The following is a 15,699-nucleotide window of genomic DNA, read 5'->3' as shown; positions in this document are numbered from 1 at the left end:
TTTACCTTTCTTATTGAAGCATATTAATGATTTTTATTGACACATTTCCTTGACCTAAATACACCTTCAATGGACAATTTTGAGACATGACCCATGCATAAAATGACCCATTAATAATTTGTTTAATTTTGTTTGCAGATGGTACTGCTCAATGTAAGTAAAGACATGTAATGTTTACAAAACTATTCCAAATTAATTATTATACACGTCTTATTGTTGTACTTTTATACTTTCTCATTCGACATAATCATTTTAGCTGTTATTATATTATAAAACAATAGGTAGTGAATGCCAATATTAATGTAAATTTATTTAAATATTTATTTACATATTATCGTACCTAACTTACCTATTGTATGTAGGTATAACTTTTATAAATTACTCGTAGACATGTTAACAGGGCTGTATTTGGGAATTTGACATTATACATACAAATTAACTGCTTACAGGCGGTTAAAACCCAATTGAAAATTATATAATAACCCCAAAACTTATGAAACAAAAGAAATTTCAAATAGACCATAATATTATGAATTTTATCGGAAGCTTATAAATGATAATCCTTTATTGATTTTTTCTAAATGTGGCCCTGCTTGTAATGAAGACCTGGCCGACTAGTTACAAAGCATGCCAATCATAACGCCAAGTATATTATGCAGATTGCAAACTAGTAAACATTATTACGAAGCATTATGTGTCTTTACCTACGTAAAATATTCCGCTTACTAATATTAATATTATTCTATATTTTATTCTTATTTACTATACTACTTTAAAATAGATTAGGTAGTTTGTTATTTTATTCTAAAAAAATCTATCTGGTGAAAGACACTAATTTTCTTAGAAAATTTGAGTATTTTAAAAATATTTTTTTTCCTTTAATTGTAGGTACCTACATATTTTTCAATACGTTAACAATTTTTGTCTTCATCTCTTATACGTAAGTTAAGTATGGACCGCGTTTTTCAAATAGGAACATATTTTTTAGTACCATTGATATGTAGACAAAAGTTTTAAAAAATGTTAGTGTTTGAATTTTTAATTCTCATCAATTTTTTTCCTTTGACTTTGCAAAGTTATTACATTTGCCATTATAATTTTCACATGTAGATCCATTCCAGTAGCTCATAAAATTGAAAAGTTTTAATGTTGAAATCTTTACATTATCATAGTAAACGAAGAGAATGATGAAATTTTAAAATTCAAACTCTAAAATTTTTTCAAATTTGTTGTCTACATATTTATAAAGTTAAAAACATATGTTTCCATTAAAAAAAAAAAACAAGTCCATACTTCTTTTGCGTATAATGGACGAAGATAACATGTTCTAAGTATTGGAAAATATAGTAAAATATGTACCTAAAAGTATAGGAAAAAAATAATTTTCAAAATATTCATATTTTCTGAGAAAATGAGTGACTTACTTCAGATGGATCATCCTGTATAGTCTTAACCGTATTAAAATATAATGAAATATATCCTTAATGTCGATTTTCGCTGTATTTCTGTTTGCAGCTAAACTGGATGGTGTCAAAACGTATATGCGAATGCGTAGAGTACCAAATCACTTACAAACCAAAGTCATTAAGTGGTTTGATTACCTTTGGTTAACGCAGAAGTGTTCCGACGAGGAAAGGGCTATTAGTTGTTTGCCAGGTATTAATCGCATAAAATGTCATATAATATAAAATTAAAATAAATAAAAACTTAAGTACATACTACTTAGAACTTAAGTAGTAATTGATGTCGCTGCAAAAATGGTTTTTTCGATTTCCTCTTCAAGGTCAATAGGTAGTATAAATCAATAATATTTTGTTCCTCAATGCGTTTAGACAAATTAAAAGCTGAAATCGCAATAAACGTGCACTTAGACACGTTGAAGAGGGTGGAAATATTCCAAAACACAGAAGCCGGTTTTCTCTGCGAATTAGTTCTGAAATTAAGGCCAGTCCTGTTTTCTCCCGGAGATTACATTTGTAGGAAAGGTAAGAGTCGATCAGTTGACATGTTTTGACAACGGCCATATAAACACCGGTTTTTGTTTTTTAATTCCCAGGCGAAGTGGGAAAAGAAATGTACATAGTGAGCAGAGGCAAATTACAAGTGGTCACCGATGATGGCAAATCGGTGTTGGCCGTACTGCGTGCAGGGTCGTACTTTGGTGAAATCAGCATACTCAACATGGGCACAGCAGGTGAATGATTTTTATGATTGTGCTAATGCCATCGATATTGGTTTTCTAAAAAAATGTTTTTATTTGGCCGACCAGGTAATAGAAGAACTGCTTCCGTCCGTTCGGTGGGGTACAGTGATCTTTTTGTGTTGTCCAAAAAGGACATGTGGGACGTGCTCAAAGAATATCCCACAGCTAGGATTAGGCTCGAAGCAATAGCTACAAAACGTCTAGAAAAATACAAAACCGATCCTAGTCCGGACGACAAGTTAGAAGGTAAGTCAAGCACATTACAATTACTAGTGTAAAGTCCGGATTTTAAAAAAAAACATTGTTTTATCCTGAAGGTTTAGTCGGTAGGCGGTGTAAATCTACTCCCGGAATCGTGGAGAGCCAAATAAAAGTGGACGAGGAAATGTGGATGCAATCCAGTGAAGCACTTTTGAGACCGATCAACCAAAATAGATCTTCATTTAGTCCTGCCGCCAGTCCGAGTTTTAGGTACACAATACGCTACTACACCAATATGATTTTACTGGTCTTTATTGATTTTTTTAACAATGATCTATTTGAATGTATTTAGATCGAACGCGGCTGCGACTCTGGAGTCTCCTCTGTCCAGCAAGTATTCTTTAGATCAAGAACATCACCATCACAATGCTCAAGATGCTCAAAAACCCACTACTACGACGCCCAGTAAATATCAACTAAAACTATTATCTAATTTAAGATATTAATTATATTAAAAAAAAATCCGACGGAATTTCCGTTTTAACAGGACTTCAAAAGTTTACAAATTATTTTAGAACTTTTATTTATAAAAATTCCAAAACATTAATTGTTTAAAAAAATCCAATCAAAAATAGTTCAAAACAAATTTAAAAGCAAAACTCGATTTTAGATAAAAAAAACAAAACACATTTATTTAATTTAACCCAAACCTAATTTGGTCTTGGATATATTCTTCTTAGACGTGCTCTAATTAAATTCCTTCCAAAGTTGTATAACCTCCGTTTTATGATGTTTTCAGCTGAGTACTGATTTGAATAATTTTTTTTAATTTTTGTTTCATATTAATGTATAAATTTATTTATAGTTTCAAACTACTTTTGGAATAGTCTTCTTCTGTTTCCCCTTTTTTCAACTACTTGCCAACCTCCAATTGATACGTCTCCCACGTCATTTTCGCATACACTAGCCCTCTTTATATCATTATCAGTCGCCTGCAACCACCTTTTTTTCGGTATTCCTCTTACGTTTATTTTCATTTCTATTCATACTGCTTCTGATTTCTCTCTCCTATGTCTAAACCATTTCAGTCTATTTTCCCTCATTTTTTCCGCTATCAAAGCCACGCCTGTGCTACAAAACATCTTAATTACTTCAAATTCTTAATCGCGCTCACTACGTCACCGCTTATTGCCTCTTATCCCTTTGTTTCCTCCCCTCTGTGGTCCGTCCAATAGTCGCCTTCTTCCTTCTAGCCCAAACCTAACAGATCCAGCTCTCGCTTATCAGTATTATCTTGTCAGGAGCCGTTATCGACTGTCTGTCATCACTAATCTTTATCAGCCGTAATCTTTACTCCGCCGGTAAAACATAGATCCATCCGTGTTGATATTAATACTGTGGTGTTTCCGCACAGGCACGGAACCGTCGATGGTCTCGGCGTTGAAAGCGGAAATCAACCGTCTCCAAGAACGACTGATCGCCGTGGAAACGGAAAACCTGTACCTGAACAAAAAGGTCACCCAGCAGAGGTGGGACATGGACCACAGGCTGGCCGAAATCGAGATGCAGATCTGCAAAGACAACGGCAGCAGCAACGGCAGCAGCTGCGACGACAACGAACGAAACAAGGAGTCGATAATTTAACACATTTTCGGATTCAAGTCCGCCAAACGGATCCGCCGGCAAAAGACTGACGTCAATGTTATTTTCGATTATTATTATTATTATATTGTTAAATTGTTTCATTATTATTTTTTCAATTGTTTTCAAATTACCAGGGTGATGTTTAACTTGTCCAGCCTCGTCCGGAAACGGTCATAATAATATTAACTTAACCCTCCCTCTCGATAGATAACAATATTACTTATTATAAGAGTATTATTGCCCATATTTTTGTGCGACGGCCAGCGTTTATATATTATCTTCTACTAGTATGTTATTATTCGTTTATTATTACATCGCTTTGGTTTTCGCCAATACTATCCATCCAATGTATAAAAACAATACGGCCAAATACGAATGACGATTGTGTATTAAGTGCACCTAACTTTGACTACTCGAATTATAGTTTTTATTAGATTCACACAGCAAACAGAGTGTGGTTTGTTTGCAAATTATAATAAATAACTGATGACTATTTATACCTTCCATTAAAAGTTATACACGTGTGTTTATTAATATGTACATTTTTTTTTTACAACTATAACAAAATAATCTGGTGTTGAAAATTATGTTTTACAAAGAAACGGTTCACCTTCCTCGAAGGTATTCACCCATAAAGATTTAGGATCAGATACTAGATTATTGTTGTTGGTTATTGAAAAAAATAATATTATAATTATTGATAAACGGTAAAACGTGAGAAAGCGAAACAGAAAGCGAGATACGGTGTCCGAATTGATTGTTTTTTTTTAAGTTTCATTTTCCCACATTAATTTTTATATACTTAACGTTATTATTAATATTAATATAGTTTATTTTTGGGACCAATATTATAAATTGAGCGTACCGGGCACTGTTTTACAATAATGTATATTAGAGCCGAAACCAAAAAAAAAATTGCATTCGATTTGGAAATATAACATATTTATACATTTTTTTATACTTTTTATTATTTCATATTCAGTCCAAATTGCATTAATTATACCTATATTATTATGTAATTCATATAATACACATACCTTCAATTTTTTGTAGGTATTTTAAACTCGAAATATTACTATAAAGTATTTATTTAAACATTATAATATATACAAGTTATATGTTTTAGTGGTTTCACAGACACTTAGTTAAGTAGTTGTAATATTGTACTATGAGCTTTTTCGCATACATACATAAATACCTATATTTTGTTGAAATATTACCAATTTTATTACCCTTGTATTATTATTAATCATTTTAAGTGTATTTTTTTTACTAAGCTTTCATACTAATATCTCTTTATTTACTAACCTTTATACGATTCACGGGCAATTATATAATTTATTATGATTTTTTTTTCTGTCTACACATTTTAGATGGTATTAAAATTGTATAGAAAATTATATTATAATATATTGTACATAGAACTGACATGTAAAAAAAAACACGTTATATTGTAAATAAAATAGTAATATTATTGTAATAATGTAATTTTTGTTAAAATTTGTTTATGTTATGTTGCTTGATTATAAAAAAAAAAAAATTAATGATGTAAACAAAGTGTCGGACAAGAAAAACGTAACATGCAATGCAATATTTAAAGCATGTCTTAATTACTGTTTTCATAGTGTATATCATTACATATTACTTGACTGCAGCCCATTGTTTTTTTCCCCGTCTATTAATAATATTTAAATTGCATTTCTATCGTTGATATTATATTATACATATATTTTTCACAAACTACAAGTAATATCCTCTTGTAAATGCGTTCGGATATAAATTTAAAAGAACTACAAAATTACTCGAGTGGATGGTGCATAACCGATCAAGTTTTCTGTGGACACTTTGTTATTTAAAATTTGTAATCGTTTTTGATTAAATGTGTATTGGTCGAAAAATTGATAAACACATTTTTCACCATGTCATAGTGACATACGTTGTTAAATAGAGTTTAAATAAAATTTTAAAATATTATCATATTCTATGTTATTTTTATGTTGATTGGGAAACTTTAGGTTATGGTCTTCTGTTGCCCAATAAAAAACTATGATCCTGCCCATTTAATCTTACAACTGTTTTAGGTATAGATCACTCGACGAAAACAATACTTAAATTACAAAAATAACTAACCAACGACGTAAATATATTTTTTTAGGAAATGCAGTCCATAGTAATTGTGTTTTTTGAAAGTTGCAATAATCAGTGTTAGTAAAATGGTTAGTATAGTTTGTCAGATACCTATACCGATAATGCAACTTTTTCGGTGACAGATCATCAAGTGTAATATTCCCTAAAAATTTTTATTAAAACTATATAAATTGTTAAGGTGACATTTATTAATTAAATAAATACAATGTGAATCAAATATCTGAGTTGACTATCAATTCTTTCTTCAAATCACTTTTTGGAATACGTACTAAAAATTTGTGTACCTTAACTGTGTCGCCGATAATTGGTCCAGTCAAAATAGTAACAGATCATTCTTATTGGTACAAAGAAAATGGTTAAAATAAGAATATAAATTAATTTGTTGTGTATATTAGAATAAAATGTTGAAAAAATCCTATATTTTGAGATGGAACAGAAATGTATTACTTGTATAATAACAAATAACCAAGTAAATATCCAAGAGTAAAATAAATGAGACTATACTATTGATTTCATATTCACAATTTTTTTTTAATTCAATGAAATGGTGTTGTTTGGAAAATAAAAGTCGAGAAGGATTTTCAAAAATTAGATAAATAAATCGACAATAAAACATTTTTTACTTGGATATTTATTTGATTCTATTTTAGAAAAACGAATTCTTAACCAGCCATATTAAAAACAAGAAAGATTGGAAACTTGAAAATGTTGTCTTCGTGTGGACTCGTTAGCTCATTGTTTAAATACTTATTATCATATCAGGTTAGCCCATTGTGTTTTTAATAGTTTCAGGGTATTCACTTCAAATGGTAACTTAGCGATATTAATATATTATAAAAAAAAACATAATAAAAAAGAGTACTTATAATTGATTATTAAAAATTAGGAGTGCTTCATATACATTTTTCCCAAATTCACTTAATACACATGACTAGTTTACCTAGTACTTACTATGTTCAATTTTCTAATAATATACTACCTAGTATATTCATTATCAATTAAAATGTTTAAAATATACAATTTTTACTAGAAATTGTGTAGGCAGTGTAGGTTTGATGTCGCATAATGCAAATAATAACGCAAGGAACGGCGGCCCAACGATTGTCAAGTTTATTAATTTATTGTTTGAAATAAAACCTAATGGAAATTTTTCAAACCTACGTGATATGAGTATACTATAGTTTTATAAGTGTATGAATTATGCGTAGCGTTACAGCGGATTGTTTTTCTGTACGATGTACTCAATGCTATTATTCGCACAATTTGTTTTCGCATTATATGAACAGGTGAAGTTTCCAATTTGTATTGCCGACTAGTCTTAGGATTGCAACTCGATTGAATTTTTTTAACCGCACTTCTAGAGTTACTTTCAAGTTACATACTCGCACTTAATATTAACATTTACCAAAATAATATTATTCTTCATTATGGTGACTTTCAGTTATTTTTTAGTTGTTTTATCCGTCTGTATTTGTACGTTTGCCAATGGTATGCAAATTGTATTTATTATTTAACCAGAAATCGTGGATTAAATATTATTTTATGCACAATGTTCCTAGACAATCTATCATTTATTTAACCACCTTTCATTTCGCTATACACCTACCGCATTTTTAGATTTATTCGAGGAGGATGACTTAGTATTTTTTGCTGGCCAAAATAATTGTAATTATATTTATATTTACCTTATACTTATAATACTTATGTAAATGTTATCAGAATTTGTACACGAAAAGCTCTTTCAAACATACTTATTAAAAAATATTTTATTATTACTTAGTATTGTAGTCGATTGGTAATTGGTTCGATTATAAAATTAATTTGCTAAATTTATAAATGTTTTTATTTTATAATTTCAGCGACCGGCTATTGGATGTTTGTAACTGAAGGTATGTAATACAACAATATGGGTCTACTAGACCTACATTTTAGGGGATGCTAAAATTATGTATACCCGACTAAACATAATTCTTATCTTCAAATGATTACATACAAAATAATATATTTGAAAACAATATTATTATAAATTCAAAATTTGTACAGAGGATGTACATTATTAACCCTGCGTTACTACTCTATACAAGTGTTACACCGCTGCTACTCTGGGTCTCCTGGACCCAATTTCTCAAATTCGACTATTTTTCTACTCAAATTCCCAAATATACTTCTAGAACATTTATTTAACATAGTATATACAAATTCCTTTTTTATTTATAATATGTGTATAATAAGGTTAAAAAATGAACATAAATAATACCCTATCTTAAAAAAAGGAAACCAAATTTAAAACAAAAAGTAACCATGTACCATAAAATAAATATTTTTACTTTTTTATTTATAATGTATGTAACATAAATTCTAATTTGTTTTACAAAAAAACAAAATATATAATGCTATAAGAAACCCTATAACACTGTTACTACTGTGGGTCTGATGGACCCAAAATTATTTTTAAGTATAATTTATCAAAACAACTACACATGATTACCGGCAAATGATAAAATCTTTGTCTATACCCTACACAACGAAGGTACTGAGAACGATAACATTTTACAGTATAGCAAATATACCAACATAAGAAAATTCAAAATCGTATTTACAATTCCGTCTGTTGGACCCAGGGTAGCAACGCAGGGTAACATTGTATGCGTACAAATCAAGGATTGGGGTTTGAATTTTTGGAGGTGCTAAAGTCTCCCTAGCACCTCAATGATTGCGCCTATAATATAGGTTATGTTATAAAATATAATTAAAAAATTTCTTGCAGATGGCCAATGTCCGGAACCTAATAATCCAAGTAATTAGACATTTTATATCCATTAGATTTAAATAATAAATAAAAAGATCAACACCATAGTAATTTATTTTACCAAGATAAAGAAAATTGTTTCTACATTTGAATGCAAAGAATAAAGCGTAAAAAAATAATTAATTGGCGAAAAAACTAAATATTTTGCTCTATAAGTTATGCTAAACTATTTTTTATTTGGTAAAAGTGCACCGACTTCATTACATAACAATTACATAATTTGATAAATTTATTTGCGTGTAAGTATTATTGCTTGCACGACAAAAAAAGATTCTTCACAAAAATATCTTTTTACAGTAATACCTTTTAGCTAAATTTATTAACTTATAGTATTAACATAAAATCGTTTCAATAAAGGTCAATATTTTTTTTGTACACTTCATAAAATTTTGAATTTACATTTGTTTTTTCTTATAATACACAAACTGAGTTAGAACTGTTATTTAATCAAATGTGTGGAAAGAGGTAAATATTTAAATGCAGATATTCTTACTATTATTAAAGTGATCATTTTATCGTGAACCACTTAATATCTCATTGAGTTTACTTAATAATTGATTTTTTTTTTCATAGTGTTTTTACATATATAATGTGATCTCAATCTTCCACAAATTTTGATGTTCTTACCCCTCTTCCGGACTTATCATTTTTATACCAACTTTTGAAACTTTAATGGTAACGCATAAATTTCATTAAATGTTTTAATAGAGAACCTTACCTGCCCTTTCCCTTCCGTACTAACTTTTAAACTCTTATAACTTCAAAACTGGTCATCGGCCAAGCAAAATGTTAAGTAAAATATTCTTAATTCAACAAGTTAATGCAACGGATGCGTTAGCATTTAAATTTCAAATGTTACTATTAAAACTAAGTTGGGGGGAGGGGGTAAAACAAAAAAAATTGTGAAAAATGTATAAAAACACTATGAAAAAACAAAAGTAATTTCTTATTAAACCCAATAAGGTATTGAGAGCTTCACTATGAAATGATCACCGTGTATTTTATTATTAAAAAAAACTTTTCTCTTTTATAGATATGTGTATTATTTTGAAAAAAGGGTGAGTTCTAATATTATCGAAGATTTAATGCGATTTAATGAGATAAACGTTTTAGTTTTTTGCGCCTAACGACATTATTATAATATATTTTGGACAACAACTACATAAATAACAAAAAAACGACGTGAACTTATTACTTTGGTAGGTCAAAACAATACCGTTTTATTTTTTCAGAGATTAATAATAGTAAAAAAAAATACGTATACTGTCTACTTTATGTTTATTACTAAATATGGCACTAAAGACAAACATATGCCTAATTAATTAATTTAGAGTTGGAAAAGAGTTTTTATATTGATTTTGTATGGGCAAGGGTGGGTTTTTTTTTAAATGTTGTATAAAGTAACTTTAGTGAATGATTTCTGATCTGTTGACTGGCTTTTACAAAAAAACAAGGTTGGAAATAGAGGGCCCCTCGCGTTATTTAAGAAATACCTATGCTGTTGTATTGGATATTTTTAAAAACTAAGGTAAAACTATTTTAGCTTCGATGCGGAGCTGAGAAGGTATTGTTTTTACAATAATGTGTTTTTTATTTTTTTTTTTGTGTCTGGACCTACGATATATCGTAAACCGCTGAACCGATTTCTTCGTGTAGCAACTCTATAGATCAAAAATCATACCTGGAAGGTACTTTACTCGGCCAAAAATTTAAAAAAGTCACCCCTTCCCCATCAAAATTGAGAAAAACACCCAAATAATTTTGCAAATTTTTCAACTTAAAATTACGATACTTTATAACTTTTTTAAAAATGGTCAAAAATGTTCCAAATTTATATGAATTGTTCTTCAAACATAGTACTATTGATAAACATTAACAAAACAAAAAAATATCATAAATCCTTTCTTCTAGAAGGGATATAATTTTTTTCTTTATTTCACTTTTTCAAGCCAAGTTTTAAAGATTTAGATCTGAAAATTAGACCGAAGGTAGATCTAAAATGGAACTATAACATTTACAATTTTCTTAAAAATCTGTAGTCAAATTTTTTTTAATTAAGGACAAACCCCAAAAATAGGGTAAATTTACACTTTGGCCGTAGTCAGTTTTTAGGTTGCTATGTGCGAGTGAATCAACAGTCAATATGTAATGAATAGATTTTTATTATATTGTTAATTATGTTATATGGGTAACTATGACAATACATTTTTATAGACAGACGATCATCCCTTATCGTATCCACACTGCACAAGACTAAATATTAAATTTTAAGTACATTATTGCTGGTCCCACGATATCTTCTAAACCGCTATAACTGGTTTGAACATACTATCCACAGATTCGCATCGAAGCGTTTATTTAAAAGTGATTATATCACTTTCAGTTATAATAAAATCTGTAGACCTCTCCGTCCCCACTATGCTCCGACACCACTGTACTGGCTTTTGTATTTTAATAATTGGTTTCAGTAATGATGACTACAATGCTGTCAAAAGTGAGTTGGCCAGCAGTGAAGACGACTTTCGCAGAAAAAGGTTTCGGAGTGCTACGATTGATCATTATATAACCCCTCATCACATAAAAAAAGGTGTTCGGGATTTCATAAACCAAACTTATAGAGATTAATTTCATTTCATAGACAATTCGACAATATTATACGATTTTTTTATTGTGTTAGTTTTATTAAAACTTTCTAAAATTATAAGAAAGTAAAAAATTGTTCAAAGACAAATAAATAACGTAGTGTAACCAATAATTATCATTGTAAAAATAATAAAATATAATATTATTAACATAATTTAATATATCAATATAAGTACTATAGAAAATTATTGTCATAATAATAATAATAATAAAATAATACCATTATTTTAATAAATTATAATCGTGTGTTGCTTTTTTTCCCCCCTCCAAAATTGTCTTTGTTTTTATCTAAATGATAATAATCAACCATTGGTGTACCATAACTTTTGCATTAGTATAAAATATGTAAATATGGACGAAAAATGTCTTTGCAATGTTTGATTTTCCCAAGTATACAATCTGACTTACACACTGTTATGGAGATATGGTTGCTGAAAGTGTTGTTTCGTTATTTGATTGTGAGAAAAATAATCATTGTAAACACATGTGTTTTATACAACAAGTTCTTTTATTTATGGTAAGTTTAATATGAGTTTCACGAGACCACGAGATACGAGATAATAACGCAAGGAACGCAGGAATTTTTTTTCTATACAATTTCAGTACAATAAGTATATATGATGACACAGGTAAATTTTAGATATTGAAAGCATGAAAAGAGAAGCCGTCCACTGACGACACTCTTAGGCAGAAATTATTTAAAAAAAAGGTTCTACGATTCTGAAAAAGCTTTGGAAAACTATTTTTTAGCAATGATACAACAACAACATACAAAATATAAAACAGCTAATAGTTGGCCATTAAAAACCACAAAGACCATACTGTTGATTGCTAAATCTAATCTTTTATTAGCCATAATTGTAATGCGATTGATAAAAAACTTTAAAGAAATTTTAAATTTAGTGAAAAAAGTCACAATTTTATTGGTATTGGCAAAATTTACACGTCTTGACGGTACTCTCATTTTTATTTTGTTAGGTATTTGATTATGATAAAAAATACTCAATCTTGAAACATATGTGTAACACACCAAAGGCAGAAAATATGATAACATTTTTATTACGTTTCTTTCAAGGACATATTTTAAATACAAAATGGTTTAAAATTGTTAAACCTACAAGTCCAAGCTTTATGATGTTTAATAATTTCAAATATTATTTTGTATTTAAAAATAAATATCTACAAAAAACTGGGGCTAAATCGGATTAGTATTTTTAAAATTACAGCTATAACAATAGTATAAGGTTATACATGAACATATAATTCAAAAGCGTTGTCAATGATAAGCATAAAATTTGATGTTTAGTATTGCAGTGAATACTATTTGGTTGTAGATAGTCCAACCATAGAAATTTACTTAGGTCAAAGTACAATAATTGTATAAAAATTTCCCCTTTTTTGGGGGGGGGGGAGGAGTTTCTTTAATTAAAAAAAAGAAACTCTTGCCAAGTGGCGGGGGTTAGCATATAGAATATCTTGATTTTTATTTTTTGGAGAATTATTTAAAATACATCATTTATTATCAAACAATTAATTAACAAATAAATATGTAAGCAAATGTATAGGGACAAGTGTGATTTTATGGTGTAGGTACAACTGTAACGCTCTGTAGTGTATCAACTATATCAGACAAAGTTCTGAAACTCTTTACTGCACTTTTACGTGTCACGGGTTAAAACGTTAACGGGTGTACAGAACACTAAATCCAGAGGCCCAAATTTAGGTTTCCAATCGATAATGTGTTGGGTTTTATTTTGTACACGGAATTTTCGTCGAGAGAAATGCGCTAGTGTATTATACAAAACAACACACGGTTAGAAAAACATATTTTTTGCGTTGTATTTACTTTACATTCGCATCGATACGAAAAACATTTTGTGAGTAACAATAATACACGTACAAATACTTGATAACGGTCTACGTAACCGGATTTTTCCGCGCTATTAAGTGCGGTAGTATATAAAACACCTTGAAGTGTTGCGTGCAAAAACACACAATTTTTTTTTTTACCATTATTTTTGGTGTCTTATTTTTTTGAGTATTTTTCGGATCGTTGTGAACGACATTTGATCAACAGCCCGCAAACAGCACTTCTCTCTAAATCAATACACAACCACAAAAACAATTTTACGAATTTTCCATTTAGAACACAATAAGATTTTGGAAAACAATTTGAAATCCACATGGTTTTCAATTTAAAATATGTGGGATTAATTTTTGTACCCCGAATTGTTCCGAATTTCGTCTTCGATCGCTTCAACACTCACTGCCCTTAATCAATTGTCTTATCTCTCTAGTCTTCGTCTACAGTTTAACAACACACCTTTCTCTGCCCATCTTCGTGTTCCCGATATTTTTATCTCACCTAACTTCCTAGGTCATATAGCTAAAGACCTGACTGGCTTATTAGTCAATTCTCTTTTTAATGAATTTTGTTCTTCCCAATTCGAATTTTTTTTCTCTGGGTGCACGGACATTCGGGTATTTTTGGTAATGAAGTTGCAGATAAGCTAACGTTCTCTATAAGCCTCTACACCTAACCCTCCTATTTTTGAATTCCACACACTGTGAAACCTTGAAAACAACAGTATGCCAAATGTTATAAAATCAAATAGTAATATATCGACTTGAACCGAACAAAACAATTTTTTTTTTTTTATATTTTCGTATTTAAGGCATTTATACAAATAAGAACACTACAACAACAACACCAGAAAATACAAAAACAATTTAGTTTTACCGGCAAATGAATAGATTTTCTATTCAAACCTATGCGTCGATCAAATATCTGTTTAAATATAATATAAAGTATAAATTTACAAAAATAAATGCTTTTATACTAATAGAGCTTTTGCTTTCATTTTGATCAGGATTACAATATAAGCGTGAAGAATGTAGTGAAATCTAGAATTTTGGTTTTAATGCTTATTATATGTGATTAGCTCTTCAAAAAAATATTTTTAAAAAATGAACAAAACAAAATTTTAGGTAGGGAAAAAAATTATTTTCTCTCTGGGGTAGTTGAGAAAAATTTTAAATACTCAAAAAGGGTAGCAATCCTATTAAATGATGCCCATTTAGTGGCACTTACAAAAAAAAATTTTAATTTGAAAGTTAGTATGTGAATAAAAAATATAAGGGATTAAAAAGAGTCGTTTATAAATAAATAGTAAATACAATTGTAATAATAATATAAGTTATATCAATAACCAATAGTTAGTAACTTTAACAAATTATTTTTGTTTTCAATAATATTTACATAAATTATTAATCACTATAGTTATAATTAACTGTTTATTCAACATGGTAATAATAAAAAAACAATTATTTAGTTAACAATTTAGGTAACACATGGTATAGTGTTATAATAATATAAAAGGTATCACAATTAAGCTTTATGTAAAAAACAAAAAGCATTGACAGATGTAGGTCCTTTAGAAATTTGTAGTTTGGTCATTTTATTAAATAGCCTTTAAATTCTGAAAATATTAGTTTTAAAATCATAACTAGATAGTATCAGCAATCAGCCCACTAATTTTAGCTTCGATGCGGAGCAGAGATGCTATTGGTTTTACAATGATGTGGGCTTTTTCATTTGAACAAACTAGTATGAGTTTTTTTTTAAATGTTGTCTAAAATAACTTTAGTAAATAATTTCTGATCTGCAGACAGGCTTTTACAAACAAGCACGATTGTAAATCGAAGGTCACTTGCGTTGCTTAAGAAATAGCCGTGTTGGTGCATTTGGATATTTTTAAAAATTAAGGTAGAGCTATTTTTTATGTTAATAATTGGTTTCAGTAAAGGTGACTACAATGATCTATTGGATTAGTTAATTTTGCCCTTATTACCTATTGTAAAAATCTTTGGATAGCAAAACAAACTAATATTAAGAAGCACTGTCCAATAAAGCTTACTGTAATGTCTAGGCTTAATGAAAAAACCCGCATTCAATATTTGAACCCCATATAATACTCCGTATTATTTTATTGAATAGGCAACTTAATACACACAATGCCATCACTCTTATCGAATATTACCGGCTACCTTA

At 29.2% G+C, this 15,699-nt stretch overlaps 2 protein-coding genes across 4 annotated transcripts in view; both read left to right on the top strand.

The window, feature by feature from the left end:
- Positions 1 to 5,177, top strand: part of LOC126837366 (cyclic nucleotide-gated cation channel alpha-3) — a 70,590-nt gene extending 65,413 nt beyond the window's left edge. The window contains exons 6-13 of one of the 2 annotated variants that reach the window (XM_050571258.1): positions 139 to 153; positions 1,516 to 1,656; positions 1,833 to 1,985; positions 2,057 to 2,194; positions 2,270 to 2,449; positions 2,521 to 2,674; positions 2,757 to 2,869; positions 3,819 to 5,177. In XM_050571258.1, coding sequence (XP_050427215.1) covers positions 139 to 153; positions 1,516 to 1,656; positions 1,833 to 1,985; positions 2,057 to 2,194; positions 2,270 to 2,449; positions 2,521 to 2,674; positions 2,757 to 2,869; positions 3,819 to 4,048 — 1,124 coding nt within the window. In that variant the 3' untranslated portion in view covers positions 4,049 to 5,177. The remainder of the gene's footprint in view (positions 1 to 138; positions 154 to 1,515; positions 1,657 to 1,832; positions 1,986 to 2,056; positions 2,195 to 2,269; positions 2,450 to 2,520; positions 2,675 to 2,756; positions 2,870 to 3,818) is intronic. The other variant, XM_050571260.1, reaches the window with a different exon arrangement.
- A 2,311-nt stretch (positions 5,178 to 7,488) lies between these two features.
- On the top strand, positions 7,489 to 11,796 carry LOC126837376 (uncharacterized). 2 transcript variants are annotated; one of them, XM_050571285.1, is made up of 6 exons: positions 7,489 to 7,684; positions 7,756 to 7,861; positions 8,056 to 8,085; positions 8,964 to 8,993; positions 10,039 to 10,063; positions 11,474 to 11,796. In XM_050571285.1, exons 1-6 carry the CDS (start codon positions 7,682 to 7,684, stop codon positions 11,628 to 11,630), a joined length of 351 nt encoding a protein of 116 aa, XP_050427242.1. In that variant the 5' UTR covers positions 7,489 to 7,681; the 3' UTR covers positions 11,631 to 11,796. The 2 variants fall into 2 exon arrangements, with proteins under 2 accessions (XP_050427242.1, XP_050427241.1); XM_050571284.1 differs by having other exon boundaries at positions 7,814 to 7,861; positions 11,474 to 11,795.
- The last annotated feature ends 3,903 nt before the right edge of the window (positions 11,797 to 15,699 follow it).

This window comes from Adelges cooleyi, unplaced genomic scaffold (assembly GCF_023614345.1).
Source record: "Adelges cooleyi isolate 19-005CV unplaced genomic scaffold, UGA_ACOO_1.1 ACOO_flye_CR_arks_rails_tigmint_CR_PRNA_248, whole genome shotgun sequence".
NCBI classification, from domain to species: Eukaryota; Metazoa; Arthropoda; class Insecta; order Hemiptera; family Adelgidae; genus Adelges; species Adelges cooleyi.
The sequence above is the reverse complement of the archived record's forward strand: the minus strand, read 5'-3'. Positions and strand labels throughout refer to the sequence as shown.

Coding starts and splice junctions, on each gene's coding strand:
- LOC126837376 (XM_050571285.1), top strand. Junction 7,862..8,055: donor TTTTGCTGGCCAAAATAATT/GTAATTATATTT, acceptor TTATAATTTCAG/CGACCGGCTATTGGATGTTT. Junction 8,994..10,038: donor TCCGGAACCTAATAATCCAA/GTAATTAGACAT, acceptor TCTCTTTTATAG/ATATGTGTATTATTTTGAAA.